Below are 18971 nucleotides of genomic sequence, written 5' to 3'. Positions count from 1 at the left end.
CGGGGCATGACGAACCCCAGCCGTCATCAGCACACGAGCACCGTAGTGCATGACGGCTGGGGTTCGTCACCAGCATGGAAGGGGTTAAGCAGGTTGCAAACACCCCGATTTTCCGCTAGGCACAGCTAAAAAGGGTCGTACATCTGGCCCCTGATCTTTTGGGGAGCCATGATAAAGGCCTTAACGGACCCTCCCAATGTGCCAGACCCCATGAAGGACCTACCAGACAAAAGAGTAGTCTAGGGGCGAGGAGCCCATGCGGAGGGAGGATAGGGTGGCCCCTATGGGTGAGGGAATGCCTGAATGTGTCACATGGGGACGATATGAAAGTCAATGTCTCAAAAAATACTTTGCCGTCTCCCTCTTGCAGGGGCGCTCTAGGCTCATGGCGGCCCTGGCATGGAGCCTAAGTAGGGGGCCCGGAAGGGGGGGTTCTAGCGGGGCGAACTCCCCCCCCCCCCCCCCCCCCGCCTCAGGAAGGTGTTTTAATAGGGGCATGGCGACCCCTGGAGTTTGGCGGCCCTGTGCAGGTGCACAGCTTGCACATGCCTAAGTCCGCCCCTGCCTCTTGTTTGCTTCTTTAAGAATACACCACACCGCAACAAACTCGGTAGGCTCGGCACAGTCAGGAATGAAATTGTTATCAAGCCAAGGGTACCACGTGATCAACAAATTCCGAACCTGGCCGACCGTGTTGATCTGGGTGCGGTGCCTTTAGTTGACTGGCCTCGGGTTAACGTCATGCACAGTATTCGGCCATTTCTCCTGCTTCACAGTTAGCGTGAACTCGGCCTGAAGCAACTGGGGCGCTGGTATGAAAACAGGCAAGCTTGTAAAGCGCTCTCATTGAAATCTGTATTCGTTCTTGTACATTTTGGGGCTGTTTAGTCAGCCTCCGGATTGATTAAAAAGAAGCAGTTCACAGATCGGATGCAGTGGAACTTTCAGCTTCTTTCCTGAAAGGGTTTCTTCGTGCTCATAATGCCCCTCTGCGAGAGAAGGGTCAGTCGGTTTTAGGCTTTGTCTCCTACCCCTGCTCTCCATTCAGTGACATCAAACCCCGTAAACAGTTTGGCAAAGATGATGGCGTGACCAAGTGGTGCGTATTCTGCCCCTTGCCAAAACAGGACCTGCTAGGTGACTGCAACAGATCTTTGAGTAAACAATAAGCACAGCTGCACTTCAATACAAGCCCCAGAGGGTGATTGATAGAGGTGATATACAAATTAACAATTGAAATAATGGACGCATTATCAAAGACCATAAGCCTGCCACTGAAATCAAAGTTGTTTTCATTGATTCGCAAGATTGTACATGTGAGCATCTTTGTGTGTGTGTGGGGGGGGGGGGGTGAATGTTTGTGTGAATGTATTTATGGGTGTGCATAGATGAATAGAGGAGAAAGTTCATGGATGGATGGTGAAAAGGATAGATGAGTGATTGTACAAGTAGAGGAGGTATGCATGTGTGTGAATGAATGGATGCATGATTGCATGATAGGATGGGTGAATGCATAGAATGAATGGATACGTTAGTGAGCGTGAATGAGTTTTGCTTAGGTAGACCAGTGGATGAAGAATGAATGGGTGAATCAATGACTGAATGAATGGATGTCTGACGACATAATGGTGTCTTGAGTTGTCATAGTGTGTGGCAGAGGAAGCTGAAAGATTGGTAGGACATTTAAGAGGGGGCAAGCCAGACCAAACATATAACTAAAAGAACCCCCAACTCACTTTGGACCCATCTTCATCCCTCTGTCACATGAACTATTGCCCTAATGAATACATTTGAGTGCTGCTGTCTGCATAACTACACTGAAATACTAATGTCGGACATAACAACAGCTCCTCTATGTGCAACTTGATGCTGTATCTCTTTGGGGGTATGTAAACTCAGTAGCCAGCACTTGATGTGTTGCCCCAGGCAGTTGTTACAAGCCTGGCCTATGGCCTTTGGTAAAGAGTGGTGTCTCATTGCCAAGGAAATCGTGCTGATGAACAGCTAAGTAGTTTACTTTACTTTCACTGAAGTGAGTAAGAGTTTCGCACATTGCCTATTGCTGGGTCATACAATTATTTGACCACATGTTCATTCAAACTGTAGCCTCTCGGCATGTGCAGTTGTAATTACATTATACCAGTTGTCGAAATACTAACAGCACATAATTCAGGGAAGGGAATTGCATTTTCGAGGGAGAAAGAGAGAGAGAACAGTGACGTGTGATGCAAGCAATGTGATGCATCCAAAAGTGGAGAGTGAAAAGACAGTGTTGAAGAAGAAGAACATGATCTGTAAGATCTGCATACAGAGGATTTCAGAGAGATGTTGGAAGACACGTGTCAGAGTGATAGACTTCAGGTTAATGGGTGCTTGAAGCGGATTTTGTGAGACACTGAAGACCAACATGTCTTCCAAACTTAACAATATTTAATTCAAAATCTAATCTTCTCAGAATTGGAACATTTTCAATTCTATTTATTCACAACAAGATCATTGTTTTCATTTATTGACCTGGTATCACTGCTAACAAGCATTTGCAACACCAATACTTCTGGCTTATATTAGCCATATTTTCATTGTGTGATATGTCTGGAGGCAGTATCGATAATGCACAGAGAGGCACTGACATATTTGTTATTGTTTTCATTTATTTAAGAGAAGGTGCCACTCGAAGTGTCACATATTTGACATTAGAATGTGACTCATACATATGGTGCCAACTGGAACCATATAAATATCATAGATAAGCAGTCTGGAAACTTTGGCGAGCCCACTTAGTCGTGGGTATTATCAACCTCTTGGTTGAACAAACAGACCTCCGTAAACATGCTTCCCTAGAGCGCACCCCTCAACGTCGCAGGTCTGCTCAGATGCCAGTTCACGGGGAGGCAAGACAGTACCACCTCTTTCCATAAGGGGCGGGGTTAATCCGAGCGTCCAATAAGCAGTCGGCGTCAAGCTCACGAGCAGACTATTTTCATAGAGCGGAAGGAATCTTGCGACAGCGTCAAAACCGAAAGGGTGCGCAGCAGCTTTGGGGCTGAGGGACAGACGTTCCTCCCCCTCCTGGGGTTCGGTGTCGTTTCCAGAAAGTGGGCACGACCGGAGCCATGGAGAGTGAAGCCGTAGAAGGGGTGGGCGCAGGCCCCGTGGAGCCCACGGTGAGAGCTTACTGATAGCGGGGCAAACGAACACGTAGAAAACGCCGAGGCAGTTACATTGGAGGACTGGGCAAATAGTGAGGCAGGTGACAGAACATCCAGGAAGTTCAAGAGGGCACACTAGTGCGTGTCGGGACAGAACTAGTAGGTAACGTAGCGTGGGGCGGACCTTGTACACGAGGGTAGAGGGCACACGACGGCGGCGGTGAGGCGTGTGGCGTTGTGCATAGGAGCAACACAAATTCTTCTGAAGCGGTACTGGCGAGGGGTAAGCGGAAAATAGCAGCCAATATCGACAGGACACAAAAGATGGGAAAGGGTCAAAGGGCAGTGGTATTGGAGCGGAACAGAGCAGTCTGGGGACTCCATGCCAAATGTTAGAATAACTAGTTTGAGAGTAATCTGCGGATTAAGAATACATTTTAATGGTACCATGGATAGTTCAGAGAGAGCCTCGAGAATCTCTGTCATTGTACAGAAGATCGGCGTCGGTGGTTCTAGGAATTTTAGGGTCCTGAGCAGAAAGGGAATGTGCAAGGGACTGGCGCTTAATTTGTATACAACGTGAGCCATTCAGGGCTGTTTGCATCTCTTATAAAGAACTTCTGCTGAAGCTGCTTTAAAGCAGAACTTTACTGAGCTGTAACTGTTGGGTGCTTGGAGCGAGGTACTTTTTAATTTTTCACTCATCCCACCACTCACTCACATATTAAACCCTCACATGCACCATACATAGTCTATTATTAGTGCTCCCGCGTAGTCGTAGGTCGCAGCACGCCGCATCCCGTAGAGGGGTGCGAAGACCCCTATGATGAAGCATGACACCAAGGCTCCTTTTGGTGTGTGAGGGGTATTTTACAAAACACTAAGTGCTCCACACCATTGTGAGGAACACTTTCCATACATTACTAGGTGGATTCTCGTTGTTTAAGTAACTTGTTTATGGAGTATGAATCCATCTGTGATACTCTACCTCCCTTTCCTTCTTTTTGCATATAATTATGTGGCACTGAGTGGTATTGTCTGGGGTATATGTTGTATTCATTAGAGTGTAATTATGTGGCATGTAATTATGTGGCACTGAGTGGTATTGTTTGGAGTGTATGTTGCATTGAGTGCAGTGTAATTATGTAGCATATAATTATGTGGTATTGAGTGGTATTGTGTGTAGTGTGTGTTGCATTGAGTGCAGTGTAATTATGTGACGTGTAATTATGTGGCACTGAGTGGTATTTGGAGTGTATGCAACATTGAGTGCAGTGTAATTATGTGCTGTGTAATTATGTAACACTGAGTGGTATTTAGAGTGTTTGTTGTATTCAGTAGAGTGAAATTATGTGGCGTGTAATTTTGTGGCATTGTTTGGAGTGTATGTTGCATTGAGTACAGTGTAATTATGTAGCATATAATTATGTGGTACTGAGTGGTATTATGTGGAGTGTGTGTTGCAATCAGTAGAGTGTAATTATGTGGCTTGTAATTATGTGGCACTGAGTGGTATTTGGAGTGTATGTTGCATTGAGTGCAGTGTAATTATGTGGCTTGTAATTATGTGGCACTGAGTGGTATTTGGAGTGTATGTTGCATTGAGTGCATTGTAATTATGTGGTGTGTAATTATGTGGCACTGAGTGGTATTTGGAGTGTATGTTGCATTGAGGGTGCAGATTGTGCGAGGGTTCAGAGTGTGTGAGGGTGCAGAGTCTGTGAGAGTGCAGAGTGTGTGAGGGTGCAGTGTGTGGCCTAAAGTAGTGTGAGGGTGCAGTGTGCGTGGCCTTAAGTAGTGTGAGGTTGCAGAGTGTGTGGCCTAAATTAGTCTGAGGGTGCAGAGTGTGTGAGGGTGCAGAGTGTGAGGGCGCAGTGTGTGTGGCCTAAAGTAGTGTGAGGGCGCAGTGTGCGTGGCCTAAAATAGTGTGTGGGCGCAGTGTGCGTGATCTAAAGTAGTGTGTGGGCGCATTGTGTGTTTCCTAAAGTAGTGGGAGGGCGCAGTGTGTGTGGACTAAAGTAGTGTGAGGGCGCAGTGTGCGTGGCCTAAAGTAGTGTGGACACCAGGCTGCAATTTCGATGTTTTGCAGTTAGTGTGGTTTAACAAGAGTGTTTGTCTGCTAGACCAAAACATCACATACAATTTAATAGAATACAAAGGGTAAATAATTCTGCCTTTGTCTTCAACATATTTTCTTCCATTTGGCATGTATATTCCTGTTGCATCAATTACACTTTTCAGAGCAGCAGTTCTTTCAAGACGACAATTCAAAAACAAAACAGCCCAAACAATGTACTTTAAAAAAAAAAGTATTCAGTCTAACATTGCCCTCTTGCAAGACAATTTAAAAGGTGCTTCTGAAGCCCCAAGTATTCAGTGGGCGATTCAAAGTATAGCATTTTATTACAGGCCAATACAAATTGGGCACATTAATATAGAAAACACGAGCACAATGTAGATGACATGCTACTTCGTCTATGTAGCTCATACCAGCTGACCATTTTAACGCAGGAGTCTTTAAAAGTTGTAATCATGGTCTATGATGTACAACAGCTACATAGAGCCAAGTGATCTAATAAGGCGGCCCGAGTGATTTGCGAAAGAGAAAGTTTGTGGCTCCTGGCGATTCACCAACAAACTTCGTTACCCTCCTGAACCATCTCATGCAGTCGCCAACACACACTTCCTGAAGCTGCTTCTAGGAGGCCTTTCACTTTCGATGCTGTCTACTGCACACACGCAGCTCCCCATACTTTTTATAACCAGGGACACAGGGGTGAAGTGACCATTTCTAGCCCTTTTAAGGAACAGTAGTCGTTGGCAAGCGACAGCATACACACGTTGCCCAGCATGCGAGACCTAATAATCAGCACAAGTAAATGAAGCAATGCCGTTTTCAAAGAGACACAAATGGATTTATAGTTCTGCGGGCAGCATTCAAATTCCTGTAGCAGAGTTGCTAGCGAAATTGATGGGTGCCTATAATATAGAGTGGGGGAGGGTGTTATTATTTGTTTAGAAGGGAAGGCAGGGTGCGCTCTTTTGAGTTCTGAATTCCATATTTATTATTAAAAATGTTTTTATCTTTTATATTGATTGTAAATATTTTGCGAGGTGTTTCACGAGGATGGTCAAGGTTTTTTAATGAAATTTGACCACTAATACACACGCACAAAAACACATGAGTGATCCTCTCTCTTTTCTATAGCACAGCCCTGCAGAAACTTCTCTGGGGGCGGTGCAGGAACAGGGAGCTGTTACTCCTTTCGTACATGTGTTATCAGTTTGAAAATAACAGTGTCATCTTGAACAGCGATGTAAAGCCATTTCCATTTTAGGCTTCACAGTTTGTATGTAAGCGAATGTCAGGCAGTAACTTCATGAACCTCTTATGGACAGTGGGTTTTGCTAAAGAAGGCTGAAAAAAAGCATGGGAGAAAATGTTTACATATTTGGCGATTAAGGGTATTATAGAACGTTTTTCTGTAAAACAAATAAAACACATCCCACAGCCTTTAAACACGATATTGCATGTTACGATGGGTCTGTATGACTTTATAAACGTCCTTCAGGCGGCCAGTGAATGCTTCGGTAAGTTGCCAAATCCTTAAACAGCAGGAGGAGCCTTTAGCCAAAAGTAGACAGACCATATTTGGTTTGTGAAAAACGAAGGTAACCGTAATAGGTGAGATAAGGCTAAAGAAAATGTATTGCCAGGTATAGAGAGCCGCAGGACTAGCCTTTAAAACAGCAGAATAGACTGCATGCACAAGGTGCTTACTCGAAGCAATTTACGGATCAGAGGCATGTAAACCACCTGTATGAGGTAAAATATAGAGCAGTTTAAGTAAGTCTGCAAAGGTTAACTGTATGCCATACACACCAGGGCAACGAGACCCGGTCGACCTCCAATCATTAGACCGCGGTAGGATGATTTATTACGGAGCACAAGATAAGAGACACAAACCTCAGTCAGCCCGCCCACCCACTCACTAGCGGATAACAGAGCTAGTTTACACAGCTGCACAGTCAAATATAAACCTAAAAAAACAAGGGGCCATAGAAAGACAAAAGAGATCAATTCAGAAACGAGTGGAAGAGAGTGATAGGGTGCGCAGAGAAACTGTGATGAGAAGACAAACTGAAAGAAATTGAGAGTGCAGAGAAATTGGAGTAACACGAGAATAAAATACAACAGACCAGTAAACTATCTACTAACGTCTCTCTGCATTGCAGGGAGGGGGGTGGGTTAGCGGATTCCTTTGAAGTCTGAGGAGGGGGGGGGGGGCTGGGAGCGGGTTCCTTGGAAGTCTGATGCCGAGGCTCAGACAAATGGTGTGCGATGTGGCTGGCGATGTGCACGCGTCCGGCTCACATGAACTGTACCTAATCCGCAGTTTGGGTACACTTTTGAAAGTCTTACAATAATCTCGCCAAACAAGTATTGCTAAAGCAATGCCTGAGGCTCGACCTAAAAAGCGCTGCTGTGAGACTAGATGGCCACAGTGCGCGAGAGCAGGAGAAGCAGCCAACCCCTCGTCACATGGGACAGAATGTAGGTTTAGAAGTCTCGAATAGATAAATAATTGGAAGGCCAGAGGCGGTGAGCGAGGTTTCTCTGCCTGGAGCAGATGCTGACAGGTAAAGAGGCTGGACCAGGCTGACGCATCAGGGCCTACTGCTCTCCTATCTCGTTTATTACAAAGTCAGCCCCCAGCAGCACTATTTTTTCCCTGTGTTGTGCTGAAGAGCCAACTATCTAATCTCCAGAAAAACTCCCTCCAACAAAAAATTATATACCCATCAAGCACAGCAGGTGAACGTGGCATAAAACTCCCTCCGACCGCCATCATCTTTATGTAAAAGGGCACGTCACCATAATTTACAAGTTTAGGTGATGGCACGGGGTTTGTCACCAGCTGCTTGATATGGGTGTGTCAGAAGGACTTTGAGATCACAGCAGCTGAGTGTGCAAGAAGGGTCAAAGTGCCTCGGGGAAAAAAATAGGTGCAACACATTTGGCAAAGACAAGTGCCACGGGGCCTCTAAACTGTATTTCAGAATAGCACTTCCTTGTGCAAAGCACTGAAAACTCAGGTATGTGTTAGTCAACGAGTTAAATGTTAGATTAAAGGACTAGTCCGCCACTGGGAAAAGAAATCAACAATAGAAGGGGTTTAAATCTGTGGTCTCCAGAGCATTGAAGACAGGTGACTGCAGGGGGGTGAGGGAAACCACCGGGCACACACATCGGCCACGGGAAGGCGCGAGAGGAGTTTAATCGCTCGATTACTAATTCATGATGGACGAGGCTTGAGTGAAGGTTGTTTGCGGCGTTGGGCCTTAAAATAGACCATTTGTAGCCCGGCATGGACATGTCGAGAGACATCAGGAGTGAAACGGGTGTTTATGTAGGGCTTTTCAATGTCGTCTGAAATTAATATTCAGGGGAAGAACCTTCAGAACAAGTTCGTGTTTGCATTGCAAATGCCTAAACACACCCGTAGCAAACTGAAACCTAGTAGTAATTCAGGGGATAAAACATGAGTATTAAAAAAACAAAAAACAGAAAAGGCCTTATTGAGGGAAATGTCTGGAAAAAAATATAAAAACTGCACAAATGCGTGTTAAACGATGGGGTAACCCCAAGCACAAACTCGAATTGTTGCCACCGTTCGCACAATCAAAGAATTATGCTTCTGTGTATAAATGTCCCTGTAAAAGTAAAACTCGTAAAAACAAAAAATGTTGCTTACAAATATACAAGGCAAACCAAGTGGTAAAAGTAAAATTACACACACTTGAAATACACCAGTGCGGTTTGTAATTCCATGAAAACTTGAGAACGGGGCATTTGCCATCATCTCCACACACAAATGCTGGCTGTGTACATTTAGGTGTTAGGGACAACGAAACACCAGCGTTTTTATTTTTTGTATAGAGAATTACAGTAAGGGTTTGTTTTTCACAGGAAAAAATGTATTCCTTGTGAAGAAAACAAGACGGGGAGGAGGAAAGTTCAAAAACATAGTGCTTTGTTACCTTTAACTTAAATCCAGTCAATCTAATTTTTATGCGATCCGAAGCTCTATAGTTTTGTCATCATGAGCATGTATGAAGTCTTGCTTTGTGTAGATTTTGGTTCTAAAATCTAAACTATTCCCAGAAGAAAAAATTCAAATTTGTACATATTTTTCCATATGACTCTGACTCGCGCCCTATGTGATTTTGTTTACTTCATGTGACATGTAGTTGCTGCACAACCGTGGCATTGATAAAACCATGCAGGGACCCGCCCTGTGACTTGCTTAATTTGTCAGCTGAATTTCACGCGCACCGCCTGACGCATTTTATTTTGGATTCACCTCTGCAGTCTTATTTGTTATTTGGGCAATATATTGTACCTGTTATAAGCTACAATACACATTTTGTAGTGCATTCATCATATGTTATGTTTTAAGGTCTATTTAATCTCATTAGAATCAGGGGTATTCCTTTAAATGAAATAATAACTTTCAGTTGGCACCAAAACGCGACAGTGGCCCTAAGCCATTCTTGGCTTTTCTAACATCAAGACTGAGTATGCTTGCACTTGTGCAAGTGCTGGTTAACAAAAATAAAACAGCCAAAACAACGGTGGGCTGAAAGTTGAGAGGCGTGGACAGTTGGATGCTTTGAGCGCGTGCTTGGTCCATTGTATGCTTCACTCAGGCTGTTGGCACCAAAACGCCACGGTGGCACCAAACCATTCTTGGCTTTTCTAACATCAAAACTGAGTATGCTGGCACTTGTTCAAGTGCTGGTTAGCAAAAAAAATAAAAAACAGAAACAACGGTGGGCTAGAAGTCGAGAGGCGTGGACAGTTGGATGCTTCGATTGCATTCTTGGTCCATCGTATGCTTCACTCGGGCTGCTTGTTTTGAGTCCCAAGAATCCTACTCCCTAACTGCCTATTTCGAAATCCTCTCAAATAGCCACAAAAAACAAAGAACAAGCACTGGCCATCTAAAGCCATAGCCCGGAACCAACATCCTGGAAGGAGAAAGTAAAGCGACATTTTGTAAACATACGAAAAAACAGTAACGTGCCGGAAACCATCACAAGCGCGACAGCGAGGGGAGAGACGTGTGGGCCTGCGCGATTCCCTTGCGGGAGCGAGCGGCAAGGCGCGTTAACTGATAACATACGGGGCCAGCTGCTCGCTCCCGCAAGTGAATCGCCAGACGCGCACACTTTGCCATTGGTAGCAATGCAACACGTGCACGTTTTTGCCGGGAAAGCTGTGCCCATTACTAAAGGTCTCATTCCTATGCAGAGCATGCGCACTGCGTAGGTGAGACCTAATAAGGTGTAGAGCTTGAAGGGGTAATGCATCTTGTTATTGTGTTCCCCTGCGTGCAAATGAGGATAGTTATGACGCCACTTGCCTGTGGCAATAGGAAACCTCTTCTTCTTCATTCTTTCAATAGCAAAGAACTGTACTGGGACGAGTAAGAATATATAAAAAAAAAAATAAGAAAAATCCTTGTATTGAATCCAGTATTTAAAAAAAAACATTGTTTATTATTTTACAGCTTTTTGCATTTGTATAGACAGTACATGAGTTTTACTCTTCCTTCTTCAGAAATTGCAGCATCATGGTGCTTACAACTGTAGAGGTTCTATCATGTGACATTGTGTACCTTTGACACAAAAGGCTTAACCCAAATGCAACTCTCTTTCATATTCAAAGCATTAACATCAATCCAGTCCATTAATCTATTCATACCATTACATTTTCGGGCCCTCCTCGCTGGCCCTGCTAAGTAAATAGTTTCTCAGGGGTTGCCATATATCCCTAGACCGTGACGTGGATAAAGTCAGCCGCAGGTGCTTGGCATTTAGGGCATTGTGTCATACGAGACGGATCTATGTGAGCCCTCTTTACCGGCGTCAGGTAAATCTTGCGTAGGAATTTGTAGTGTATTAGGTTGTGTCTGTGATTGCAGAACACTGTGCGTGTGTATTTGTAACACTTCTGCCATACCCTGTCAGTTAGAGGGTGCCCTAAGTCTGTTTCCCATGCAGTTCTCACTTTAACGTCATGGATGAGCATTCATTCCAACCCTGAGCTATATATTTGTATTATTTATTAAGTGATCTAATTAAAATCATTACAGTAACAAGCACTGGCGTTGCCAATAGGTCTCGCAGTAGGAAAGTTGGAGCTATTGGTTTTGTAAATAACATTTTATATTTGTTTTGTGATTTACAATGCCAATACTTTTAACTTTAGCATATGTGACACTTTTAGTATTTGTAATGTCACATGTTTTGTATTGACGTGACTTAGATGTATTGATATTACAATTAACAATGGCTTTTAATTTTTTTTAAATATTTAATACTTAAATAAAAGTGATTGTAATTTTTAATGGCAATAGCTTAAACTTTTGTAAATAACTTTTGTGAAGATTATGTTCAGTGACGAAAATCCAAGAACAGAAGTGAAATATTAACATTTTTTTGTGACATTTGTAATAAAGCTTGAAACATTGAGAGAACATATTTGAACCAGTGATGCTGTGGTGGTGCTGAGTGATGCTGTGTTTGCGCTGAGTGATGAGGGCTGTGTGCACTGAGTGAGGCCTGTGTGCAATGTGAGTGAGGCCTGTGTGCAGTGTGAGTGAGGCCTGTGTGCAGTGTGAGTGAGGCCTGGGTGCAGTGTGAGTGAGTCCTGTGTGCAGGGGGAGTGAGCGCTGTGTGCACTGAGTGTGAGCTGTGTGCACTGAGTGTGAGCTGTGTGCACTGAGTGTGAGCTGTGTGCACTGAGTGAGAGCTGTGTGCACTGAGTGAGAGCTGTGTGCACTGAGTGAGTGCTATGTGCACTTAGTGAGTGCTGTGTGCACTGTGAGTTAGGGCAGTGTGCACTGAGTGTGTGCAGTATGCACTGAGTGCGGACTGTATGCAGTGTGATTGAAGGCTGTGTGCACTGAGTGAGGCCTGTGTGCAGTGTGAGTGAGGCCTGTGCGCAGTGTAAGTGATCCCTGTGTGCAGTGCGAGTGAGAGCTGGCACCTGTTACCACCATAGGTTTCCAAGGGGCTCGGTTTGAAATGGTGTCACTTAACCGAGCAACAATACCTTCTGCCATTTACAGCGCCTAGACACTGTAAAAGTGCAGTATGAAGCACTAGATACAATTTGCATGAAAGGCTCTATATAAAAGAGCGCGTCTTCCGCAGAGTTGGCGCTATCTTGCCCCGCTCCGTTTTAGCGCTCGATAATGACACGGGCTTTGCTCACAGCCCCCTTGGCAGAGGGCTGTAAAAGTGATTGAATCCTATAAACAGGAGTCAGCCTAGTAAACGACAAACGCATGTATTGTGATCAGTAGAGCTTTCAGGTCTGCCGTGTCGGCTGCCCCCAGCCCGACTTAATATCTCTCTGAGGACCGGAGCCGCTGGTACTGGCAATCAGCAGAGTGCAGATACATGCGAAAGAGAAAGACAAGCATTGAGAGCCTGGCGGGGGGCGAGGGAGCCAGCGAGTGGGAGGGAGGGCCTGTCCTTTTGGAATGTGTAGGTGATAAGATCGGAGTTGAAGGGATACGATAACGATGAAAGGGAAAAAGAGGGAAGTGGGAGGGGATAGAGAGAGAGTTAGCCGGTGGGGTTCCTACTATTTGCTTATGAACTGTTTGCCTCTTTGTGACCGCGACTAGTGATGCGAGATGTCTTACTTGCTTACGCTGATAATACATTGAGTACAGCATTTAAAAGGGTGCAGTATGTTGTTTTAAAACATGAAATCTCTCACATGAGCGTCCAATTGCTGGAGGAGCGCAGGACATGCGGGGCCTTTCACACACTCACCAAACACCGGGGAAAGGGTTAACGACCTCCACATGCCGCCGCTGGAGTTGAGAGGCAGGCAGCTGGATAGTGCTTGGGCCCCCGAGAGCCTTAACATATATTTCTAAAAGTGTACAACGTGCCCTGTAGCGTGTGTGACAGTTTTCTAAAGATTTGGCGTTTTAGTCAACAGACGCCGGTTCAATTCTGCAGCATGTAGTTTTATTTTCCCATTCGCAATAGCGGCCTGGAAATCCGGGAATGCAAGTTGTTATAGGCTAAAAAAGCCAGGCGTCACCGATGACTTTGGTTTCTAAGTGCTTTGCTCAACACTTTCAGGATAGCCCTTGCTGCCTCTGGGCCACATATTGGTACTGTGGAACGAGGACAGATGCATGCTGGGAAGAATGTGCGGCAAATGTGGAATGTGGGCGGGTGAATGAGGAGAGAATGGGCCCCAAATGTCCCTGACCATGACAAACACATCTTCTCTGCATGCAGAGCACACACACCTTCGCTTAGCCACAAACCACATCCCAGCTGGACGCAGCAAACACTTCTAACCATGCCTCCGGCTTTGTTTTTGTTGCCGAATTTGATTATACCAGTGAAAAACTTTAAAAATATAGATTTCCCCAGACAGATACGTGACCCTGCCTAGTGAGAAAGTATAAATGTGTTATGTGACAAACACACGTGACTGATTACGAGACAGGACAATGATTTTTGACTGCTAGTCGTTGCAACGGATAATCATTTGTCAACATATGCAGAGTTTTCATAACAGTGGGGAGTGAACAAAAAAAAACGATTTTCTCGTGAAATAAACCAAATGGAACAAAAAGAGAGAGCATTTAAAAATCCGAAAGGTTAATGAAATACTTCCAGCTGCGTGCTAACTTGAAATGTAAAACTAGACATGGCTAAGGCTCAGGGTGTCGTGGAACTCGGGGTGAGAGGGGGGCCTTCTCGAAGTCCTTCTCAGATAAATAATTGAAAGTACCGAGTACGGTATCCTGGAAGGCCATACTTTATGCGTTTGACATATCAGAAAAGGAACACACTTAAAGGGGTAACCCCTACTAAAACCACCTGTTCATTACTCTGTGACCCGGAGGCCCGCAGGCATGGCCTCCCTGTGTCCTTTTATTGTAAGAGCATTATTAGCCATCAAACAGCCCAGCATGCCCCGCGACTCTCACGTGCGGCTGTGATACGATTTTGGACAGTTGTTCTCCGTGCTTCGATAGTCCTGAGTTGTTGAAGGTATGATGTTACTTGTTGTATCCTATATCTGGATGCAATGACAGAAACGGCAAATTACAAGTTGGGCAGCACACTATGCTAAACACAGATTTTTAGCTTATGTGGTTTTAAGCCACGCCCTTAATTACATTAGTCACGCCCCTTTGAGAGACCTAGTTTTTTCATCCCACTTAAATCACTGGGAGCAGTAGTAAATTTCAGGAGTTACCTCCACCCCAAGGGAAGGCCCTCGGGATGCCGTGGTGTCAGCAAGACTCATATTGAGTGACACCTCCTGTTGGTCTCGAATGATCAGCTCATTTGAGTGACAGTTTACTGGAATGGGGTGTGATGGTCTTCACTCACACCTCAAACACACTGCGAAGAACTGCCCCTAATGTGCCAAAGTCAAGACCACCCACTGGTGTAATGAGCGAGCAAGGGGGCTCTGTCCAGTGGGACTAAAGGAGGGCTAGGGAATGGTCTTGGTTATAGCTCATAGAGGCGTCAGATATGAGTATGAAGCGCTATGTGAAAACAAATAAACATAATTAAGTGCACGGCCAGAGAAAAGTGGCCCGCTGAAGTATTGGACAGGGGGAAGGCTGCAGGGGCTCAAAGATAAAACAGAAAGGGACGCGATACTTCCGAGGATGAGGGGAACCCCCGCAGGAATGTGTTGAAAGGGATAGCGTCGCAGTGTTGCAGGGAAGGAGGCCACAGCGAGTCAGTGTTGCATGGCCCGAGAGTGTGGCCATAGCTGTGCAGCCCGCGAGGCAAGGGGGGCCACAGAAGTGCACATTACAGAGCTGGCATGACGCAAACGGGTAACCATGCCAGGAGGGGTGGGGTTCCCAGTGGGCTGCTCTGGTGCAAATATACACAGAAAAGGTAAACAAAGAAAGTATACGGGTGGCGAACAACGCAAAGGACGCAGGGAAATGGCCATAGTGGCGCAGAGCGCATCTTCAGCATTTCTACAATTTAGAAGTGCATTGTTATAAGAAGTAAGCCATATATACAACGCGAGCCCTTAACTATACATTAATGACCACGGTTACAGACTCATTGTATCGCCTTGGAAGCTAACATATATCTCAGGAAGGGGCACGTGTACTCGCTCCTGGGTACTTTGTGAGACGTTTATCTCGAGGAAAGACAATCTGACTGTACCTGGGTCGGACAGTGCGCTGAGGTTCAGCCCCGAAGTACTGTCGTCACCCGAGTCCAAACCCCGAGCGAGAGGCTCTGGAAATATGTCTCCGTGCAGGAGGCTATGGCGAAGCTTGGGAGAAGGAAGTCCCAGAGAAGTGAGTGTTGGGCAGTATACGGGGTGCTCCAGCGCTTAGAAGGGGGCTTGCGATAGCGTAGGAGGCTAGACGGACACCAGGAGCATCCGGCTAAACGGAGCACTGCCATCTTCAGCCCGGACCAGTAGAAGTCTGGGAAGACCAGGCCAAGGTCCCGTGCCCTCAGCCTGGATGTCACATCTCTCGCCCGCTTTTTGGAAGATTTGCCGGCGCAGGAGCGTACCAACCCCCAGCGAGCACAGGGACAGGCTTGCAGGCCACAGCGCTCCAGCAGCAGTGGAGCCAAGAGTTCAGAGAGGGGGACGAGGAGCCGGGGTCTTGTGGAGTGACACATAACACATGAGGCGAGATAGAGGAAGGCTTAAAAGGTCCGGAAGGGACCGAAAGGAGGGCGAGGTGAGCGGATGGATGAGTGGTATGTTTGGCTTAGTGGGTGGAAGGGGTGAAACGGCGAACGCCTGGATTATTCGATAGACCTTTGCTTGGGTGGGCTGTAAGAGCATGTGGACGGACCGATAGGCCTGGGTGGACGAAAAAACTACGGATGGACAGACGAGTGGGCGAATTTCGGAAGAATCGAAGTGGATGGGATGAATTTGGAAGAGACCGAGATAGATGAGGGAGAGGCTGGATGGTGAATAGATGGGTGAGTTTGGTGGGGGTAGAGAAAATTGGTGGTTGTGCAATGGTGGTGTGTGACATGGCTGGTAAGCAATTAGGGGGGAGAAGTGAGGCCAGCGCTGGGTGCAGCAGGGGGCGGAGCGGATCGCTTTGAAGCAGCTCACAGCCTGGCGACCGTGAAAAAAAAAGCAATTAGGGGGGAGGAGAAGGGAGCTGGGGGAAGCTGTGGGAGGGAGGCTGATGGCTTTGAGGTGAGGAAATGCTCGTGCTTGTGGTCACGTGATTTCACGTGAACTGGTAAAAAACCGCATTTGCAATCCGGATGGTTTAACTTTGTGGTTTCACCACTATAGGTCTCTCTACGAGACCTAAAAAACGGTCAACATGTAAAAGCTAAAAAAACATAGTACTAAAAGCAACTGTTTATCTTACTCATCTCTTTCAATAACGGTTTCATTTTCTGCGCCTCCACTTTACTGTAAACTGTCTGTTCGCAGCGCCGGGACGCCCCTTGGCTGGGGCAGCCGTGCGCTATACAAATCACCATAACATTAACATTAACATTAACATTAACTTAAAATTTAGCACAGCACCTCTGTGCCAGCATGATCGTCCCTCCTATGAGCTATAAAGTTTCGAAACTAGCCTGTCTCCCTCATCTGTGATCATCAGTTTAAGTCGGTGAATGTGTTAGGTTCCAGCGGATAGGTAGTTATGCGTGACCATAGTGTGTTCTGAAGTCTAGCCAGCACAAAGTGATCTAAATATAGGGCACCTATGTATTGGGTGTCCTCAGTGCTCGAATACATGTGGCCCCCATGGAAAATATCTTTAAACGTGCACACACAATACCTCTGCGCTTAACTAGGGTTTCTGACATAATAGGTAACCATGGGTTGATAATCAAGGAGAGTTGTGAGGCGTATATTTCTGTTCTTCCCGTGACCCGTAGCAGTTTCCTCCAGGCCCAGCAAGAAGTGGAGAGTGTTTGAATGTCAATTTGATCTTTTGGCATCCCCGCGGGTAACATCGCCCACAGTGGAAATCCCCCTTTTTAGGTCGAGGCTATTGTCGCACTGCGAAGCAGTGGGGGGTGGAGCCGAAGATTTCATGACTTCAACTGTGTGGGGCTTTAACCCGCCTCTCTCTTCCATTGGCTAGCTTCGTAAATGGAGGCTAGCCATTGTAAGAGATGTGTGTCAATTACTCTTTTCCCCGGCTTGATGCTATCCGTGGTCGATTCTGTCTCTTTTTTTAAGTCCCGCCCCCCACACCCTCCCTCTCGCCGAGGTCCCAGTCCATTCCTCCTGTAATGTACCTTTTGCTACCTCTTCGCTTTCCCCCTTCCGGCCTCCGCCTTGGCATGCATTTTTTTCCCTTTCCACTCCTTGATTACGTCTGCCTGGGTGGGTCTGAAATAAAGACACTTTGAGCGAAAATTGCTCATGCCCTCCTCCCTCGCCCCCCTAGTTGTATGTTTTTTCTCTCTCGTTTTTTTCTTCTTACCAACGCTAATAAACTGAGCCTCCTTGTCTCACAGGCCCGCAGTCTGAAACGTGTTCTGAAACCCAAAGCTCCCGGGGCTTTTGTTCCCCCAAATCCTCTGCCATTGTGAGGACGCCATGGGAGCCGCTCCGAGCACGCCTTCCCGGGCACCACGTGAGCCAGCCTTTTCTCCCTCTTCCAAAAAAGAACTGCTCATTAGCAGGGAGGAAGCGAAGAGAGGGCCAAATGATAATTAAAAAGAGACACCCCTTAATTGCCCCTTCCTAAAACCCCTACTAAAAAAAAAAAACTGCACATTCTGGTGAGATGGTTATCGGAATACCTCCCCATCCTTAAATACCAAAAATGCGTTTTTTTTTATGTCATCGTTATTTGTAATATTTTTTTTCAAATTGAAGTCCCTCCGCGCGCACGGTCCAGAAGAAGGGTGCCTGTGTTTGTGTTCCTGGGTTGTCACCCCTCACTTACCTTGTGGTGGAGGCTGGCTCTGCTCACGAGCGTGCTTGAGGGCTGCCAGTGGGGTGTGTGTGGCAGCTTTCCCTCCACCCATGCCATGCCTCTCTCTGACTAACCTTTGCTTCACTCTCCTGCCTCCTCCTCGCTGGGGGTTGATGCCAGTCTGAAGAAACCAGACCCACGAGGAGAAATTGAGGCGTCGCATCCCTGGGTGTGGGCGTGAGCGGGACGCCCAGGTGAAGTCACCGCATGTTCTGCCCACGCCAGCGGTGGCAGGCCCGCCTTGATTGGATTGGGGTGCCCGGTGGTGATTTTAAAGAGCAGTTGAGTAATATATGTGAGCCCCCCTCTCTCAGACTATATGCATTTATAGGAACGGAGCTCGCACAGCCGAGCACAGCGGAAGTGGCAGGGATCACGGCTCATTAGCATACATGCAAATCTGAGAGGCTGCATACAAAAACAGGCCGGCAGCTCTAGCAGCACAGGCAGGACGCAAACGAGCTATTCTGCTGACGAAGAAGCGGCCTCTTCAACAAAGCCTTGTAAATTAAGCGCCAAGAGAAACGTAAAAGCGCTATATGTGTCTATACTGTGAGCGATATTATGAAGTACCCCCTTCGATCGAAGTAAAACAAAAGGCCTTCATCTGTAGACCAAGCAGGCAGAGAGCAGTGAATTCTGAGGGTTGTAAACAGGTCCAAAATGTGTGTCAATTACTCTTTTCCCCGGCTTAATGCGATCCGTGGGCGTTTCTGTCTCTTTTTTTAAGTCCCGCCCCCCACACCCTCCCTCTCGCCGAGGTCCCAGTCTATTCCTCCTGTAATGTACCTTCCCGAGAAGTGAGAGCGAG

The 18971-nt window shown here is 46.4% G+C and overlaps 1 protein-coding gene across 3 annotated transcripts in view; it reads left to right on the top strand.

Moving 5' to 3' along the window:
• Positions 1 to 2972: 2972 nt before the first annotated feature.
• PAOX (polyamine oxidase) overlaps positions 2973 to 18971 on the top strand; it is a 747166-nt gene continuing 731167 nt past the window's right edge. The window contains exon 1 of one of the 3 annotated variants that reach the window (XM_086921851.1): positions 2973 to 3164. In XM_086921851.1, coding sequence (XP_086777977.1) covers positions 3114 to 3164 — 51 coding nt within the window. In that variant the 5' untranslated portion in view covers positions 2973 to 3113. Of the gene's footprint in view, positions 3165 to 3296; positions 3433 to 18971 lie in introns of those variants that run through there. The other 2 variants (XM_086921853.1, XM_086921852.1) reach the window with 2 other exon arrangements.

Source organism: Lissotriton vulgaris, chromosome 5, assembly GCF_964263255.1.
Source record: "Lissotriton vulgaris chromosome 5, aLisVul1.2, whole genome shotgun sequence".
NCBI lineage: Eukaryota > Metazoa > Chordata > Amphibia > Caudata > Salamandridae > Lissotriton > Lissotriton vulgaris.
Note: the sequence above shows the minus strand (reverse complement) of the source record. Positions and strands in the feature narration are given on the sequence as shown.